This window comes from Amblyomma americanum, chromosome 11 (genome assembly GCF_052857255.1).
Source record: "Amblyomma americanum isolate KBUSLIRL-KWMA chromosome 11, ASM5285725v1, whole genome shotgun sequence".
NCBI lineage: Eukaryota > Metazoa > Arthropoda > Arachnida > Ixodida > Ixodidae > Amblyomma > Amblyomma americanum.
In genome coordinates, this window is record NC_135507.1 from 108,979,204 (window position 1) to 108,995,497 (window position 16,294).

General features: G+C 45.8%; 1 protein-coding gene across 4 annotated transcripts in view; it reads right to left on the reverse strand.

Annotated features, from left to right (window-relative positions):
* Aldh-III (Aldehyde dehydrogenase type III) overlaps window positions 1-16,294 on the reverse strand; it is a 106,779-nt gene that overhangs the window by 13,114 nt on the left and 77,371 nt on the right. For 2 of the 4 annotated variants that reach the window (XM_077644263.1, XM_077644265.1), the window contains exons 11-12: window positions 14,826-15,121; window positions 1,136-1,197 (exon numbers count right to left, since the gene is read on the reverse strand). In XM_077644263.1, the coding sequence (XP_077500389.1) occupies window positions 1,162-1,197; window positions 14,826-15,121 (332 nt within the window). In that variant the 3' untranslated portion in view covers window positions 1,136-1,161. The remainder of the gene's footprint in view (window positions 1-1,135; window positions 1,198-14,825; window positions 15,122-16,294) is intronic. The other 2 variants (XM_077644264.1, XM_077644266.1) reach the window with 2 other exon arrangements.

The following is a 16,294-nucleotide window of genomic DNA, read 5'->3' on the forward strand; positions in this document are numbered from 1 at the left end:
GCATCACTCTTGAAACTTAGTCGTCTTATAAATATCTGGGTGTACACGTCTCTTCTAACCTGTCTTGGAAAACTCATGTTGACTACATTATAAATAACGCCAACCGCATCCTTGGATACCTTTGCAGAAATTTTTCATGTGCACCGAGTTCATTAACACTATTACTTTACAAAACATTGGTCCGCTCTAAATTGGAATATGCTTCATCAGTGTGGAACCCTGGGGTCGAATCTCTCATTTCTGACTTAGAACCAGTTCAAAACCGCGGTTGTCGTTTCATACTTTCCAACTATCATCGTACTAGTAGTGTAACTGCCATGAAAGCTAACCTTTCCCTACCGCTTCTTTCCCATCGCAGGTCAATAGATTCATTAAGTACTTTTCACAAAATTTATCATAATCCTTATCTTAAAAAGGAGTTATTAAAAAGACCAGCATATATTTCAGCAAGCATTGATCGCTACCACAAAGTCTGGATCCCTCCTTGTCACACGAGATGTTTTCTCAATTCATTCATACCCTGAACTTGTGTCAGCTGGAATCACCTTCCCCACAATATTGCTGAAATTACTGATACTGCTGCCTTTTGTAACGCTGTTATTAATTTTATATAAGGCTCTGTCTATAAATATGTCTTAATGTATTAGCTGCTGTATTCTTTTGTGGTTTGTTTTGTGTAATGCTGCCTATTGTTAATGCTGTTACTGATTTTATACCAGTGTGCACTGTAACTACAATCAAATTTTTTAGCTGCTGCTTTTGTTTTTTGTACTTTTATGTTATTCCCATTCCCCTCTCTAATGCCTAATGGCCCTGAGGGTAAAGAAATGAATAAATAAATAAATAAATAAATATGTGCAACATGCACATCAAGCAATGAACAGGTGCCAAAAACACTACTCTGGTATTTCTCCTCCCCTCATTGAATTGCATAAACACAGCAGACTGCAAAATAAATTTTGCAATGGCCCAGGGCCGCCCAGTGAACTTCCGTGGAAAAAAGGCTCATACATGGTGCCTGTCCTCAGCAAACCTGCGACAGGTGGACTAGAGTTGAAATAAGGATAGCAATTAGCAGCCACAGAGGAAAGCTTGGGTGGATGAGAGTGGGTTAGAGAGAGGGAAAGATGTATACCTTACGCACCCCATGCAGTAGCATCATCACTTCTGACACCACGTCAGCGGCAGCTTGCCACCCTGCCAGGAAGCACAGGAGAATGTTACGTTCAGTGGTGAAAAACACAGGGTTAGTTGCTGCTGGTTAGTCAGTGCACACACAGCACAACTGCAACCGTGAGAAGGTGTGCCATGCACAGTACCCCTTTATGTAAAAGATGCACGGGCCACCTCTTTTCTGCATGGCCTGCACTCAAAATCTCTCGAGGGTGAGGGGAGCGCATAAATTAAATTGCTCATTGCGGCAAACAGCATGAGGAATTCTGCTCTCTGTTGCCAGAATTACTGCACTAGCATCTGTCATTCTTGGAATGGTCGTATGCACATGACTGCACTGAACGTGCATTTATCTTAGACAGATGATGTACTGTAGTACTCTACTACTGTACTGTGCTACTGTACTACTCGTCCACACTTGCGCCATCGTCCTCACTAGTGCTGCCGTTGTGATCGCTGCTGTGGTCCTACAGGACGTTGTTCTAACATCGTCGTGCAGCGAAATCTTGCACTTCGCAAACAGCCGCACCATGACATTGCTTGAAACAGCTGAAAATTTCGCCTCGCTGCAGCTGCCACACCAGTATCACCCATTGTGAACGTCAAACTTGTAGCCTGGCGTGCAGTTGTTCGTTTCTTCGGCGTAAAGAATGACAGCAATCTTGAATGTAGCCGTGAACGAGTGCTAGATGCTTACCGCACCCGGAGCAGAAATGATGATTGATGAAGCACTACATTAAAAACAAACTTGGAGCCAAAGAGAATACTCCCCGGCACTGCTGCCATTCCGAGTGGCGGTGCTGCCGCGATTGGAACAGCTGCCCTTCTATCAACTATCGTCACTCCCTTGAGCGTTGAGTGTGCAGTTGAAAGTAAAAAAAAAAAAAACTTTGAGGACTCTTAAGATTCCTCTTTAAGAGTAGAACGCGATAGCGTTTTCGGACACCGCTGCATATCAGCAGCCGCAATCTGCAGCCATGTCTGGGGAAGGGGTGGCGGTTCTGCGCGTTGACATAGCAGCTGCTCAAGGCTAACACCAAGAGTGATGCGACGGAGCCGTGCAGCAAAAATGCAACCATACTGTAGCACCCCAAATATCTTGATGGGCTCGCCTTTACTTATGGTGCCATGGTTTGGTTTCGTTTGTAAGTTGACCCCTCAACTTCGGATTTTTGAGTTAAAAAAAAGGTCGACTTACAGTCGTGTAAATGCGGTAAGTGCCCCCCTGGAGTGCACGCATTCCATTCGCAGAATGGGAGGCAGCAATCTCCGCCGGCGCTACGCAATCCGTTCAGAGTGCTTGTGATCTGCCATTGGAATTCAATATTGGCCCTCTGCTTGCCCAAGCCAGGGTAATGATCTGCAACTGTTGTTGCATTAACACATTTAGAAAGATGCCATCAGTCTTTTCAGGCCACGGGAGGCAGCATAAGAGGGGACTCTTACTTTGTTTTTCACAAACTTCTTATTGCGGCTTTCCAATCCAATGTGAAGTACTCTGCACAACTTGACACAGCTGTGTTGTATGATGAGGAAAGTCTGAGTAAGACTCTCTGAGTTCACTGCAATGCTGAGACAATCAATAGGCTGCTCCGTTGAGTCACACTGGCTCAGTCTACATCAGAATTCTCGTTTGGGCAAGTTGCTAACCGTTCATGTTGACTTCACAGTGCGACAAGGACGAAAGACATGAAACGACAGGGACCAGCTGATTTTACTGAGACATTGAACAACGCAGGCCGAAATCTGTCTGAGCACTGCAAGCAATGTGACCGCAAGAAGACATGCAGGCCACTTTTGCAGAGAAATTATCGAAGCGTTCTTCATAACGAAAGCAGGCAGCAAGTGCATCAGCACTGTCTCCTTCTCTCTGAGTGAAAAAGAACTCAACTATCTCGAAGGCCACTTGTGATGTAATTTTTGATGCAGCCTTGTGTTTTTTGATTGACTCAGGTTCATTTCATTTTTATTTTTCCGCCCGTTTTTACTGTATGACTTCGCTGTGTTGTTTTATCCGAGGGCTCTTTACACCCTGTGCTTGTTATCGTTTTACTCTTTTAGATTCACGCTTTTTGCAGCTTCATGTTCATCTTGTTTACCCCTGGGCTCTGTCCACCTGCTCTGCTTGTTGCGGTTTCTGTTTTTGTTTTTTCTGCATCCGCTCCGTAGCGCTCTTTTCATCTCATCCAGCGTTTTGCCAAAACCATGTTTTTCTTATGTTGCCTTCCTTTATCCTACTAAGCCTTTGTTTCGCCAAGGATTTTGTTTTTATTATGTTGTTTTTGTAGCCGGCTCTCACCCCGCCCTTGGATTTTTACAAAGCCCTGTTTAGAGTTGTTCTGCTTCACAGATCGCCTTCCCACGGAAAGCCTGTTTCTATACAACTTTTGTCATCCCGCCACCCTGCCCCTGCCGCCAACCTGGCCTTCTGGATTACAGTTTCTCATTTGGTGTCATCATTCAGGTTGACAAAAACATGCTTAGCCTTTCAAGGCTGCTTGGTTGCATGTGTTGACAGCTCGTTATAAAATCAATGTCTGTCAGCCTCAATAAAATCGGTTGGTAGTAAGTCCCTGTCGTTTCGTGTCTTTCGTAAACTTGTCTGTTTCGTGCTGTGAAGTCAGTCTACATCATGGCAGCATTCTGCTATGACGAAAAAAATAAACGGTGCTGACCAAATGAAAGATGATACGATGTCTCGGCTTCTATCGGGAGCCTTGTGTGTGAAGGCACAGCTCATTTTTTCATCATGCACCATCCAGACCAGGCGGGCTTCCATTCTGATATCTACTATGTTACACCTTTCAACACAGCTCAAGTTCTGTCAACAGGTAACAACGGTATGCCTCCAACATTAAAAGATATTTATTTTTTTATTTATTTTTTCCTCAAAGGTCCCTTTCGGGACATTACATGAGGGGTGGGGATAACACGGCAAAAAATATTATACATTAATGAAAAATGGACAAAAATTATGTTGATGAAAAGGCTTCCTCGATAGTGGTCTTGAACTGTCGATGATTCATGATGGTGGCCACTTCGGCGGAGAGGTTATTCCAGTCACGGGCAGTTTTTAAGAAAAATGATTGCTGGAATGTGGTGGTATGTGCACGTTCAGGGTAAAGAGCGTTCGGGTGGTTATGGCGGGAAATGCGATGCACACGTGGAATTAATCGGTTGGCTTCTGAAAAGTTGTGAAAGAACTTATGAAATAAGCAGAGACGTGCTGCGTTCCGACGGGTGACTAGCGTAGGCAACTGCAATCGTGATTTCAGACCTGAGATGCTGGTATGATAGGAGTAGACAGATGAGATGAACCTGGCGGCACGATTCTGAACTGACTCAATGGTATTAATTAGGTTAATCTGATGGGGATCCCAGACAGAATGAGCATATTCAAGTTTAGGTCTGACGAAAGTCTTGTAAGCGAGCGATTTGAGAGAACTTGGTGCTAGAGCAAGGTTGCGCCGAAGATATCCAAGGACACTGTTTGCAGAGTTAGTTATGTTGGTGACATGAAGAGTCCAAGTTAGATCATGAGAGATATGGACGCCTAAGTATATGTAATGATTGACCGAAGAAATTGGGCAGTTATTAATAGTGTACACTGGCGCGATGAAGTTGGGGCGACGGTGAAAAGAAATCAGTGAGGTCTTTGAAACATTAAGAGACATGAGCCACGTGTCACACCAATGCTGCACTTGTGAAAGGTCTTCTTGAAGAGCAACGATATCGGAAGAATTTGTTATGGGGCGATATATGACACAATCATCAGCAAACAGTCGGACGTTTGAAGAAAGACTAAGTGGAAGATCATTAATATATATTAGGAAAAGAAGGGGACCTAGTACACTTCCCTGTGGAACGCCAGACTTCACGGGTGAAAGAGATGATGAGTGACAATTAGCATAGACGAACTGATGACGGTCAGTTAAGAAGGCACGAATCCAATTAACGATGAAGGGGTGCAGATTCAGACGGGAGAGTTTGTGTATTAAGCGGCCATGAGAAACTTTATCGAACGCCTTTTCGAAATCAAGGAACACAGCGTCACACTGAATATTACGGTCCAAGTTCGAGTGTAAATTGTGCAGGAAAAGGGCAAGCTGTGTCTCACATGAGCGGCCTTTTTGAGGAATCCATGTTGATTAGGATGGAAGAAATTTACAGAAGTTAGAAAGGCAGCAACATGTGAGTACAAAATATGTTCCATGATTTTGCTTCCATGTTTTCCCCAGTACTCCAAGATTACAAACGTGATTTTTACCGTAAGCATGGCTTGGACAAGGCAGACAATTGGATTAAAGTGGAAGACTGTTGCGGGGCCCATCAAGAATTCTGGTAACAGCGTGCCTTGCATGCCACTTAGTCGGCCTGTGCAAAGCTGTCGAACACAGCCACTTCAGGAGCACAGGCCAGGTACAAGGTCTCTGAGTCAATTGTGCTCTTTGTGAAAGAGGAGGCCACCAGGCCACCAATTAGCATGATAGACGACGATACAGTGGGCTTAACGGCAAGCAGCAACCAGCTGGTGATAACTATGGCTACTAAAGGCCAGTGTGATAGCTGCAAGGAATCTTTGGGAGATTCCATGAACCACCGATGACGCCAAATCTGTTGCAATAGATGGCGCTTTGGCTATTTGCTTTGGCCAATTTCAATTCTTGTAAACTAAAATTAAACTGAGATATAGAAGAATATTTAAATATAAATTATTCAAAAATTGCAAATTAACAATTTAAAATTTAAAACTTAAATTATTTCAATCAAAAAATGTAAAACTTCAATTGCCATATCTACTCTCATAATTTCCAAACTTTTTCTCTAAATTAAGGCTTCCAAAAAGACACTCTACAGATGTCTTAACGCCTACACATTTGCCCCAGAAATTGCAATATGAACTGCACAGTCAGCGGTCAGGGGCCAACTGCTGTTTTTGTTGTGTCCTAATATATACTGGCAGACCGAACACCAAACGGTTCAGTAGTTTCAAATTCCCGCGTGTGTTGCAGGTTACTGGTCGTCTATTCTTGCAAATATTCGTCCCAGAAATCAACCGCCAGTGGGAAAGAGGTGGGAAAATGGCTGGCAGTTCGAAATCTTGGGGGAGCAAGTGTCCCCTCGCACCTTTCGCAGCCGCATACAGCATGCTGGTCATCTGGTGCAGCAGCAGGGAGTGTAAAATGTGCGAGCACAATTTTTTTTTTTTATAAACCCAGGTAATAAATTGTTGGTGTGCAAATTATGCGAGCAAATATGATAAAATTGATATTCGAATTGAAATTATATTTTTAAACTTCTGAAATTTTATATTTAAATGCAAATTTGTGGGCAGACGAGGGAGTGCAAATGATTCTGTGAATGAGATTTTATTCTGTTGGCAAAAACCTCTGCGGTTAACTTACACAATCCTGCAACTTGTCAATGGCAACCAATGATGACGGGTCTTGCCCAATGTTTTTAACTGAGCCCTAGGGTCAGTTTTTCTGTTTTTTCTTTCTGCATGCTTTCCGATTTTCAGTTCTGCCCAATTTGGCAGAGAGATGACTCAAAATGACTCTTTCCTTCCCAGGGAGAGATGCACATTTTGCACTGTATGCTGTTCTGAGTGACTTAGATTGCCGCAGCTGCAAACGACTTAAGATCGAGCAGCAATGCTACCAGTGAATGCCCTGCTCATGTGGTCACCTACCTGGAGGCTGCACCACAATACAGTGGCCACATGACTCATGCTCTGCAGCCACACTGTTGTTGACCACAGTGTGCTAGAAAAAATTGCGAAATACCAGAATTTTCTTCCTGGTGCACCGACACTGCAGAAATGGGAGGAAAATTGGCATACTTAGCAAGAAATATGTAATTGCTGCTGCATAATAAAATACAGTAAAACCCAGTTAATACGTTAAAAAAATTGCAGAGAAAAACGTATTATCTGAGAAAACATATGATGCAAATTGGCTAATTTTGAAAAAATTAACTGTTGAATGAGGTGCACATACATTTATTGAGAACTTCACTTCATAAAAATTCAACTAGCATTTCTTGCCATAAGATCTGAACAGATTTTTTTCTTGTGCTCACAGAATTCAGCCCGCATTTACGCTATCTTAACCATAGAAAGGGCTTCGCAATGCGTCCTGTCAGTCGATGGCAATGGCGAAACTAACCAAGATCTCCTCATCATTTTTCGAATGCTTCGCCCCCTTTGCACCTCCGTATTGCGGAGAAGCCACTGTGGCGGCTGATGTCGCAGAGTTTTTGCTTTTTAAGCTGCATTCTCCATAGCCGGCTCGCTCGTATGCAAGTGCATTGCTGTAGTTCATACATGCTTTGTCACAAAGAAACCTCAGCGTTTCTCCTCTTCATGTCGTGTCCCCGCAAAACGGCCACCTCAAATGCTAGCGCGCTGCATTTTTTTTGTGTGTGTGTGTGGTGCTTTTCCTCTGCATTGTCGGTGCTGCAGAGGTGCCACCACGGCGGATAACTGCTGCTGCATTCCAGTTCTTCATGTTATGTGCCCTCATGCTTGGCCCACGCATATAAAGTAAAAGCTCGTTAATTCGAACTGACGACCGGGTCCCGGCACAGCCCTGTGTATTTCAGTGGGGGAAAACTCCCGATAATTCGAACAAGTCGGCAGCCGCTACGCTTAATTTGAACTAGGAGCAACTGGCTCACACTGCTTCTCGTAGATAGAAGTTGACCCACAGAGAGTAAAACACACTCCAAATTTAGCAGAGATGTAAAACAATGGACAAGAAAAAAGTCTGAGTGCATGAGGCTCACGGAGCCCACATTCCGGCACATGCTGTAGCAGGTTTTTGCTGCCGGAGCACTCGCCCGCGCCGCTGATGCTTCGGCACGAGCTGTTCCAGATTTTCATTGTAAACAACGTAGTACGGCGGTTCGGGCGATGACGGCTTATGTTGGTGCTGCGAGCGCGAGCTACGTGAACAGCAGCGTGGAGACGTTGGAGCCCTTGAGTGACGCCGATATAATTGAGGCTGCATGCTCCCAGCTGACGTTGCAGGGCTCACGCGCGGTGAGAACCGTCGACAGTGACGGGTCCGACGGCGGCAACGAGACTATGGCACCGTCAAGTGCACGTGAAGTAATGTCGGGACTCGATGTTGCAACACGCCACTTAGAACTCTGGCATTGCACAGGAGCTTTGGGCAAGCTGGAGATGATGCTGTTGGAGTCTCAGCAGAAGAAACGCAAGCAAATACATTTTGCCGTTTACCTTAAATTTTGACAACCCTTCCCTGGATATAAACATGTTTTGGAGCATAAATAGCGTCATATATTCCAGCACTAACGCTCGCTGCTCAAGCGAATGCATTCCAGTACTTGTTCCTGGCGCATAATTGGCCGATCGATGTATTTCATTTGCCATTAGGACAGGGTGAATTAAATTCTCAGAATATGCCCGCCACAAACGTGTAGTAGCACCTAGCTCGTGGTAACTAGTCTAGATGTGACTGCTTAGGGCTCTGCCCGTGCAGCGGGGCACTATGACCGCTCACTCTAGCGCTAATTCGAACTTCGCTTAATCCGAACAATTTTCCTGTCTTCGTCGGGTTCGAATTAACGAGCTTTTACTGTATGTGCACATGTGCGGTTGGTTAATAAATGTATGATACAACCACAATTTGTCAGAAGCTTAAAAGTAATAGCTGGGAAATCTTGTTATCTCCGGGAACGTATTAACTAGAAGAGATAGTGGAACTGTATGGGACACTTTTAATGCGCATGCTTTTGAGCGTACGAGGTGGGGTGGGAACGTATCAACAAGGTTTTACTGTATTAGCAACTGATTGACAATAAGCGTGCACATAAATACGGTAAGTCAAATATTTAAATTTAAAACTGTTCAGTCACCTGCCTGCAGCAGTATGACCACCAAGCCGACCGCTCTGTGGCTGGCATTTCAACTTTCCTTCAACAAATGTGTCGGAGAAGGCTGTGAAAACGGCAAGTGCATCTGCACGGCCTCTGCCATGCTGCAGAGTGGCTGGAGCAAGGCACCCCCTCAGAGCACATACTGGTTTTCTGAATTAGACGCTCACTAGTAGGGTGGCTAACTAATATTCATTGGTTGCTGTTATTCTCCACATTTATGAAGAGCTGTGTAGCCCACCGTAAGCAATATCCATATCAGTTTTTAGAATTCCCACAATGCAGTTGCCCTCATCACTGTGGCCCAACAAATTTTAACCGCGTCGCGGCAAAATACATGCACTTTTGAGAAGCTTGCAGGCAAAGCAACCCTTCCAGTGCATGTAACCGTTTGTAATATTTTTCGCAGCGTGGGAAAAAGAGTGCATTTGAAAAGGCGTGAATTGTGCCTCCACGGAAAGAGAGATGACAGCAATTGCAAAACCTTACTGCACTGAAGGAACTATTTTCCTTTCTATAATAATTGAATGCCTGAGCTTTAAACTGGATAAGATCAAAGTGACCTAAATTTGGTCTTATGCCGAAGGCACTGGGATTCAGAAAGAGGCTTTATGCAGCTATCAGGAGCCAAGTTCGTCCAGTTTCTTTGTGGATCATTCATTTTTAACACCTTTCTCCTTCACTGTTTCTTTGTGTGTTGTGAATTAGATATGAACCTTATGATGAAATTCGTTTTTGCGTAACACGGCTTTGTAACTACAAGTCAGCATCACACTGTATCACTGATCCATATTCCATCTCATAAGTTCCTACAAACTGCCACAGCCAATCAGGAGAGTGCGTTAAAAGTGTACCTCCATGACTCTTCGTATGCATCTCCTTGCAGCACACACAGATATTGTTGGAGAAGAGTATAAATCAATGCTGACTACATACCATAAATGTATGCATAGTTCACTGTATGCAAATGGAGACTCAACGATAAGCTCAGCCTACTGATGCCATCTGGCCGCTAGAATGGGAACCATTTTTGCCAACAAACTGAGGCTCCTCTTTAGGCCCTAAACGGCAGAATCGTCATTCTACATTAAAAAAAAAAAAAAGCAAACTTAACAATCAGTAGCTCTGTTATAGGCCATATGAGACAAGGCAAAACTATGGTGCCTCATTTATGGCCAGCAAACGTGCTGAAAACGGCAGTTACAATGATGAATTCAGTATGAAGCGAGAACTTCTGCCTTGATGGGCGGCGCCATTGTAGAAACAATATTTTAGAGTACGCCAGAGCTGCACACACAAACGTACGGCAAGGCTTGATTTGAGATAGCGTTTGGCACTTGTACACTAGGAAGCACACTATTTTTTTTAGCGTACGCTATCCTATGTGCCCATTCAATACTTGCACTGCATTCTGCAGCGTCAGAACATTGCCTCGTGCTCATTGCAACTTTGGCAGTGCTGCAAGGTAGTAACATGCAGAACGCGTTCAGTCAACACCATCCAGAGGAAAACCAAACTGCCTGCACAATTTTATTCAGGGTGTCTACCAAGTTGATGTTTCCAAATTCCCTGAGTTTTCCAGGTTTTCCCTGAGTGCATTTCAGAAATTCCCTGAACAACGCAGTATTTTGTTTTATGCGAAAATAAGCTGACACAAAGCCGCCTGATGGTATCACTCTCCAGTAAGCATGTTAAAAAATAAAAACGATTTATTCCTATTTGAATAGTAAGGAGTAGTGTTTATTTCATTTAAAAAAAAGGGGAGAGATTAGCAAAATGCATAACAAATCGAATATCTTCGAGAAAATGCTATAACAAACTGTGAATCGAATTGAACATTTTCAAATACGAACTAAAAGGAAGATGCATGCGGAAACAAATATTTTCAAATGCGAGATATTTCTGTCTACTGATAGTAACCGCAATGGTGTGGGACGTGCACTTTAGCATCACAAGTGCGATTCTCTCTCAGCAAGTCTATTCAGGCGAACTGTAGATTATAGAAACCTTAGTTTGGAGAAGTGAAAGAGCGACAAACCTCAAAGTAACACTGGAAAGTCAACCTCAAGCTCGTGCACAATGCTTCAGTGTTGTTTCACTGCTCTAGAGAGTTTATTTTCATTTGGATGAGCGACACTTGCATCTTAGCGTCAGCCAACACTGTTTTTTTCAGCTTAAGCTCTTTCACAGAAGCGGTGGCACGCTTCCTTAATAAGAATGGAAAACTGGGCGAGCTGGTAGGGAATCATGTTTAACTGTGCAAAGAAACAAAGACAGAGAACAAGAAGGCACGACACGAGCGCTCGTGTCGTGCCTTCTTGTTCTCTGTCTTCGTTTCTTTGCGCAGTTAAACATGAGTCGCGCTTCCTTTCCTGTTCCTTCCTCAGTGCATTGGCCCTTTCTGCTCTCATCCTCTCCAGCTCCTCTTTCCACCGTGCGTTCGTCCCACGAACCATTTGGAGCATCCTCTTGGTCAGCTGAACGTTGGCAACTCCTCCTGTCGACATTACGGCGTCATACACGATTCGCTGGGCAACCAAAGATTGCTCCTTCTGATTTACAACAAGGCATTCCTTGTTAATAGAAAACCCTGCTCGACAGACGCATTTCCGTGCGAAAGAGACAGAATCACCTTCACCACTGTGAACAGCTCTTTGTTCGAACCACAGATGCCTGCCCAAAGGGCATCCAGCCGATGCGTGCTCCTAGTGAAATTTTTCAATGCTGCTTGCGTCGAGGCTAGGTAGCATACATGCTTGTAGGACCGCATTGCCCAGTCAGCTTCTGTTCCTGTCATCCACTAGTGCTCCGTTAGAACTTCAAGTGCGCCATTTAGACGCCGTTCCCCGAGATCAGGAATCAGCGCGCACGCGGGATCCAGAGATGACGATCTCCTCGCCAGCTTGAACCTCAACGGCGACCTCTCCCCGGTCTTTTTGGCGCAGTTCTTCACGAAAGTGGCACAGTCCCTTCTGAACCCTAGCATACCAAACCTGAAAGTTTCGGGGCCTTTTGGAGCGCATTCTTCGTAGCAAACCCAAGGTCAAACTTGGGGGTCGCAACTACGTTCGCAGTAAGGTCCATGTCCACCTTGATCAACTTCAACAGACTGTCCGCCGCCATTATTACTTCTTTCTTTACTATTCTACTCATTAGTGACTGTAGAAGGTTCTCCAATGCTGCGCCAAGAAATGGAAGCAGAGACGAATCGGTCTGGAAATGAGCCAAGAACGGCTACAATTCCTCCGCGATGCCAAGCATAAAGGTTAGCTTTGCGGACAGCAGACGATGGCGAATGGCTGTTTTGATCTCGCAATAACTGGAGCTGGTCGGTCGGTTGTTCTCGTTTCGACACTACTCGACGTACAATTTTAGGTACGGCAGAATCTCAATAGCTCTTGAAATTACACGAACATTTTCAAGCCACTGCACAGCGCAGAACTTCATAGGGTAAATGTTGCTCCCGGTTATGCGTGTGTATTCAGCACGTCGGGCAGGTACACATTTGAATAAGTTGTACGAAGCAAAAAGAAATTCCACGAGTTGCCAACCTGTTGCCGCATGTCCGGTTTTGAAAGCACCATTCACAACATGAAGGCCACAGCTACCAACTTCGAGAATACGACAGCCGTCGCTGGATTCACAAAGTTCTTGTTTGATCTCACGGAGAAATTTTATATTTACATTTGGCACATCCATTGAGATCTGAAGAATTTTTGATCGGGAGAGTCCATCTGTGGAAGTTTAAAAGTGGACACCAATTCTTCTGCCCGCGTGCGCCTGCAAAGCATGACGTCAGGTAGCGAGTTTTCACGCTCTGCTCTGCATCTGACCAAAAGCAAACCAACACGTCCATTTGCTCTTTTTGCGCAACTTTGTTTAACGATTCATCAAATACAACAACGAGGTGGGAGGCTTGGCTTACTTCCGACATGAGCTACTCGCTTAGAAAGGTGCGATGCCATACAAGATAGATATCCTACCTTGTCCTTGCCAAGCTGCATTTTCTTGGCTGTAGCTGATGATGGGAACATCAAAGGGAACAGAGGAGCCGATGCCGCGGCAGCACGGAGTGATGTGTGTGTCATAACAGCGTTGAGGCACCACATCACTTCAGCATTTATGACCTCTAAGTCACGTTGAAAGATATCCTTTGCTGTACGATTAGGTTGGACGTCCGTCGCAGTAGTCGAAGCACTTGAAGGATGCGCAGAAACTGACAGCACTGGCCTGGCATTGTCACAACGGTGGTCGGCGGTCAAAAATGAGGCTACAGAGGGTGTCCCGGCTCCGGTAATGGCCAGTCTGTGCTTCTTACTTTCAGCGTGAATTGTCACCGCTCTTCTTCCCATGTTGCTGAGCGAAAACTGCTTTCTGCATAGCGCACAGTACGCTGCGTTCGGGTTACTTTCGACGGGCCTAATAAAGGCTGCAACTCGAAATGTTTCACATTCGTCTAGTCCTGGACGAAAGTGCACTTAAAGTATAACTTAACAAGGTGATGGTTCAGGCTAGTGGGTATGCGTTATGATCCATAGCGCAGCAACGATACCGGGGACAAACACAAGCGCTAATGTGTTTGTCCCCTGTTTTGTTGCTGTGCTATGGATCATAATGCACTTGAAGGCCATCACGCTTGACACGTCGCACACAGCTTGCCTGCGTGAGCACCACAGCAGTCATTAAAACTAAGTTGGTTCAAAACGGCGCAGCTAAGTATGGACAGAATTCGTTGCTCTGCTAGCGTCAGCAGATCGGGAAAAGGCACGAAACTATTTCCCATTCTCCCAAAGCTGCGCCACCTGCATTGCGTGCGTGCACCCCCGCAGCAGAAATGGACGCTTCCATCAAGGAGATGCACAGAGAGGAAGAGTTCATTTGGGACCATTGCAAGTTCTCACAACGTTTTCTGCCGCCTTACTGGAGCTGTCCACTCGGAAACACAGGAAAACAAGGGGAAGCCGCTGCCTGTCAAACGGCACACGTGCGAACCGTAGGAAGCGCGCGCTCTGCCGTTGGCCACAGCACCAGGGAAGCGCGGGAAAGTGTCCACTTTCGCCATAGTATGCTTCGAAATTAAAAGCGCCGCTCGCGACGCAAAGCTTTTTGCCGTCTTGCTGGAATGCTCCACTTGACAGCACAACGTTAGAGGCCAGCGGTTGCTGAGGAGACGACGCGTAACGCCACACTGGACAGTCCGTGCTATGCCAGTCCGCATTGTTTACACAAGGCAGCATTATCGTGACTCTAGTTCCTTTTATGCAGAACTGCAGCTAATTTTCCTGATATAAGCACAAATCCATTATTGAGTGCAATTATGTACACTTGGTGCCATGACAAGGCAAAGGGATCCTAGCGAATGCAGAAAAAGTGGATGATATCTGTGAAGAAGCAGTCATTAATGCATTAATCATTAGAAGAGTCTCTGCAAGTGGAAATAGCGAGCACCGCGGGTGAGTAGCCTGCAGAAAGCAGGATATGACAACCCTGCATGTGTTAATCCTGGATTAACCTTAGCATGTGACCTCGGATATTACAAACTTAGTGTGTTGATCACAGATAACACTAACTTTTGCGTGTTGCCTCTGATATAGCGAGCCTAACAAGCGGTTAAGCGATGTTTCAAACACCCCAGTTACTCTTCCCGAGCAACTGCCATCGTCCACGATTGTGATGGCGGCCGTCTAATGCCAATGCCTTAACCAAACGTCTCCTGCCTCTTTCAGCGATGCACCCCAGCAGCCACTACTCACGTGCAGCACATAGCGCAGCAGGAAGGCTGAGGCAACGCCCAGCACAAAGACGAGCAGGTACGGGGAGCAGCTGAGCAGGCCCCCCAGCGGGGAGCTGCGCTTGAGCAGCAGCTGCCGGAAGTAGGCCACCTTGAAGTCGTCAAGGGGAGGGTAACGCCGGCGCCCAAACGCCTCTCCGATGGGGTTGAAGGAGCGCACCAGCACCGCCTTCTTGTTGGAGAAGGTGTCAAACGAGTACTTGCCGTGGTAGCGACCCATGCCACTCTGGCCCACTCCGCCAAAGGGAAGCGTGTCCACTGCACCCACACAATTCAGTCAGCCAAAACATCTCCCAACTGCTGCACCTAGCCCAGTCATCCTCCCTTTAGTAGCAGCACAGCAAACCTCCACCTCAATTTTGTCACGTATTGGTGATGGCAGTAGAAGCAGGAAGGAAGGCAGCCAAAAGTTCTCCAAAAAGCAAACAGTTTACTGGGGCTGACCTGCGCCCAGAATGGACTAAATTACTCGGCGGCGGCAAAAGCAACAAGCGTGCTCAACGGTCGTAAAACAGATTGCCCGCCGCTCTCAGCCGTGCTCAACTTAAAGTTTATCAACTTTCAAGATAAAGTACGCAAAGCTACTAGAACATACGGGAACAGGGTAGAATCAGCTCCGCCTGGATGCGATCAATCGATAGCAATCTGGTCACGCCTTGCATTCACAAATAAAGTGATAAAGCGGCGTGGTGGCAGCTTTGAAGAAGGAACAAACAAATCCTACAAAGATTCGTGGCATTACTCCCCTCTCAAAGAAGCATCGACAAAATGCTTTAAAACAAATAAGGAGACTAAAAACAAATAAAATGGATTGTGCAAAATTAAACACCGAGTGTGAAACACAGAGTTAGCGCACATAACAGGGGTTTAGACAGACGACATGGACAACTTCTGGTCATACGCAGCGTCGCTGGGATGCAGTCATGGCGTCAGGGACGACTTCATAATCCAGTTTGCTTAGCCGACGAAGAACCTTGAACGGGCCGAAATAGCGGTGCAAAAGCTTTTCACTCTATCCACAGCAGTGAATGGACGTCCAAACCCAGACTCGGTCTCCTGGCTTGTATTCTGCGTTGAATCTTCGTAGGTTGTAGCATCTGCAGTCGATCCACTGTGGTCTTTGATCCATAATCGGGCATGTCTTCGGGCTTCTTCTGCACGCTGAAGGTAGGCGGCGACGTCGACATTGTCTTCTGCGGTAACATTGGGCAGCATGGCGCCTAGCGTGGTCGTGGCCTCCCTGCCATGAACGAGCCTAAACAGCACCATCTGGTGGTCTCATGCATTACGGTGTTGTAGGCGAAGGTCTTGTGTTCGGCATCGACATACATGGCGAGCATATCGGCGATGGTTTTGTTCAGGCGCTCGGTCAGTCCGTTGGTCTGCGGATGCTATGCAGTTGCCCTCTGGTGGCTGGTTTGGCTGTAACAC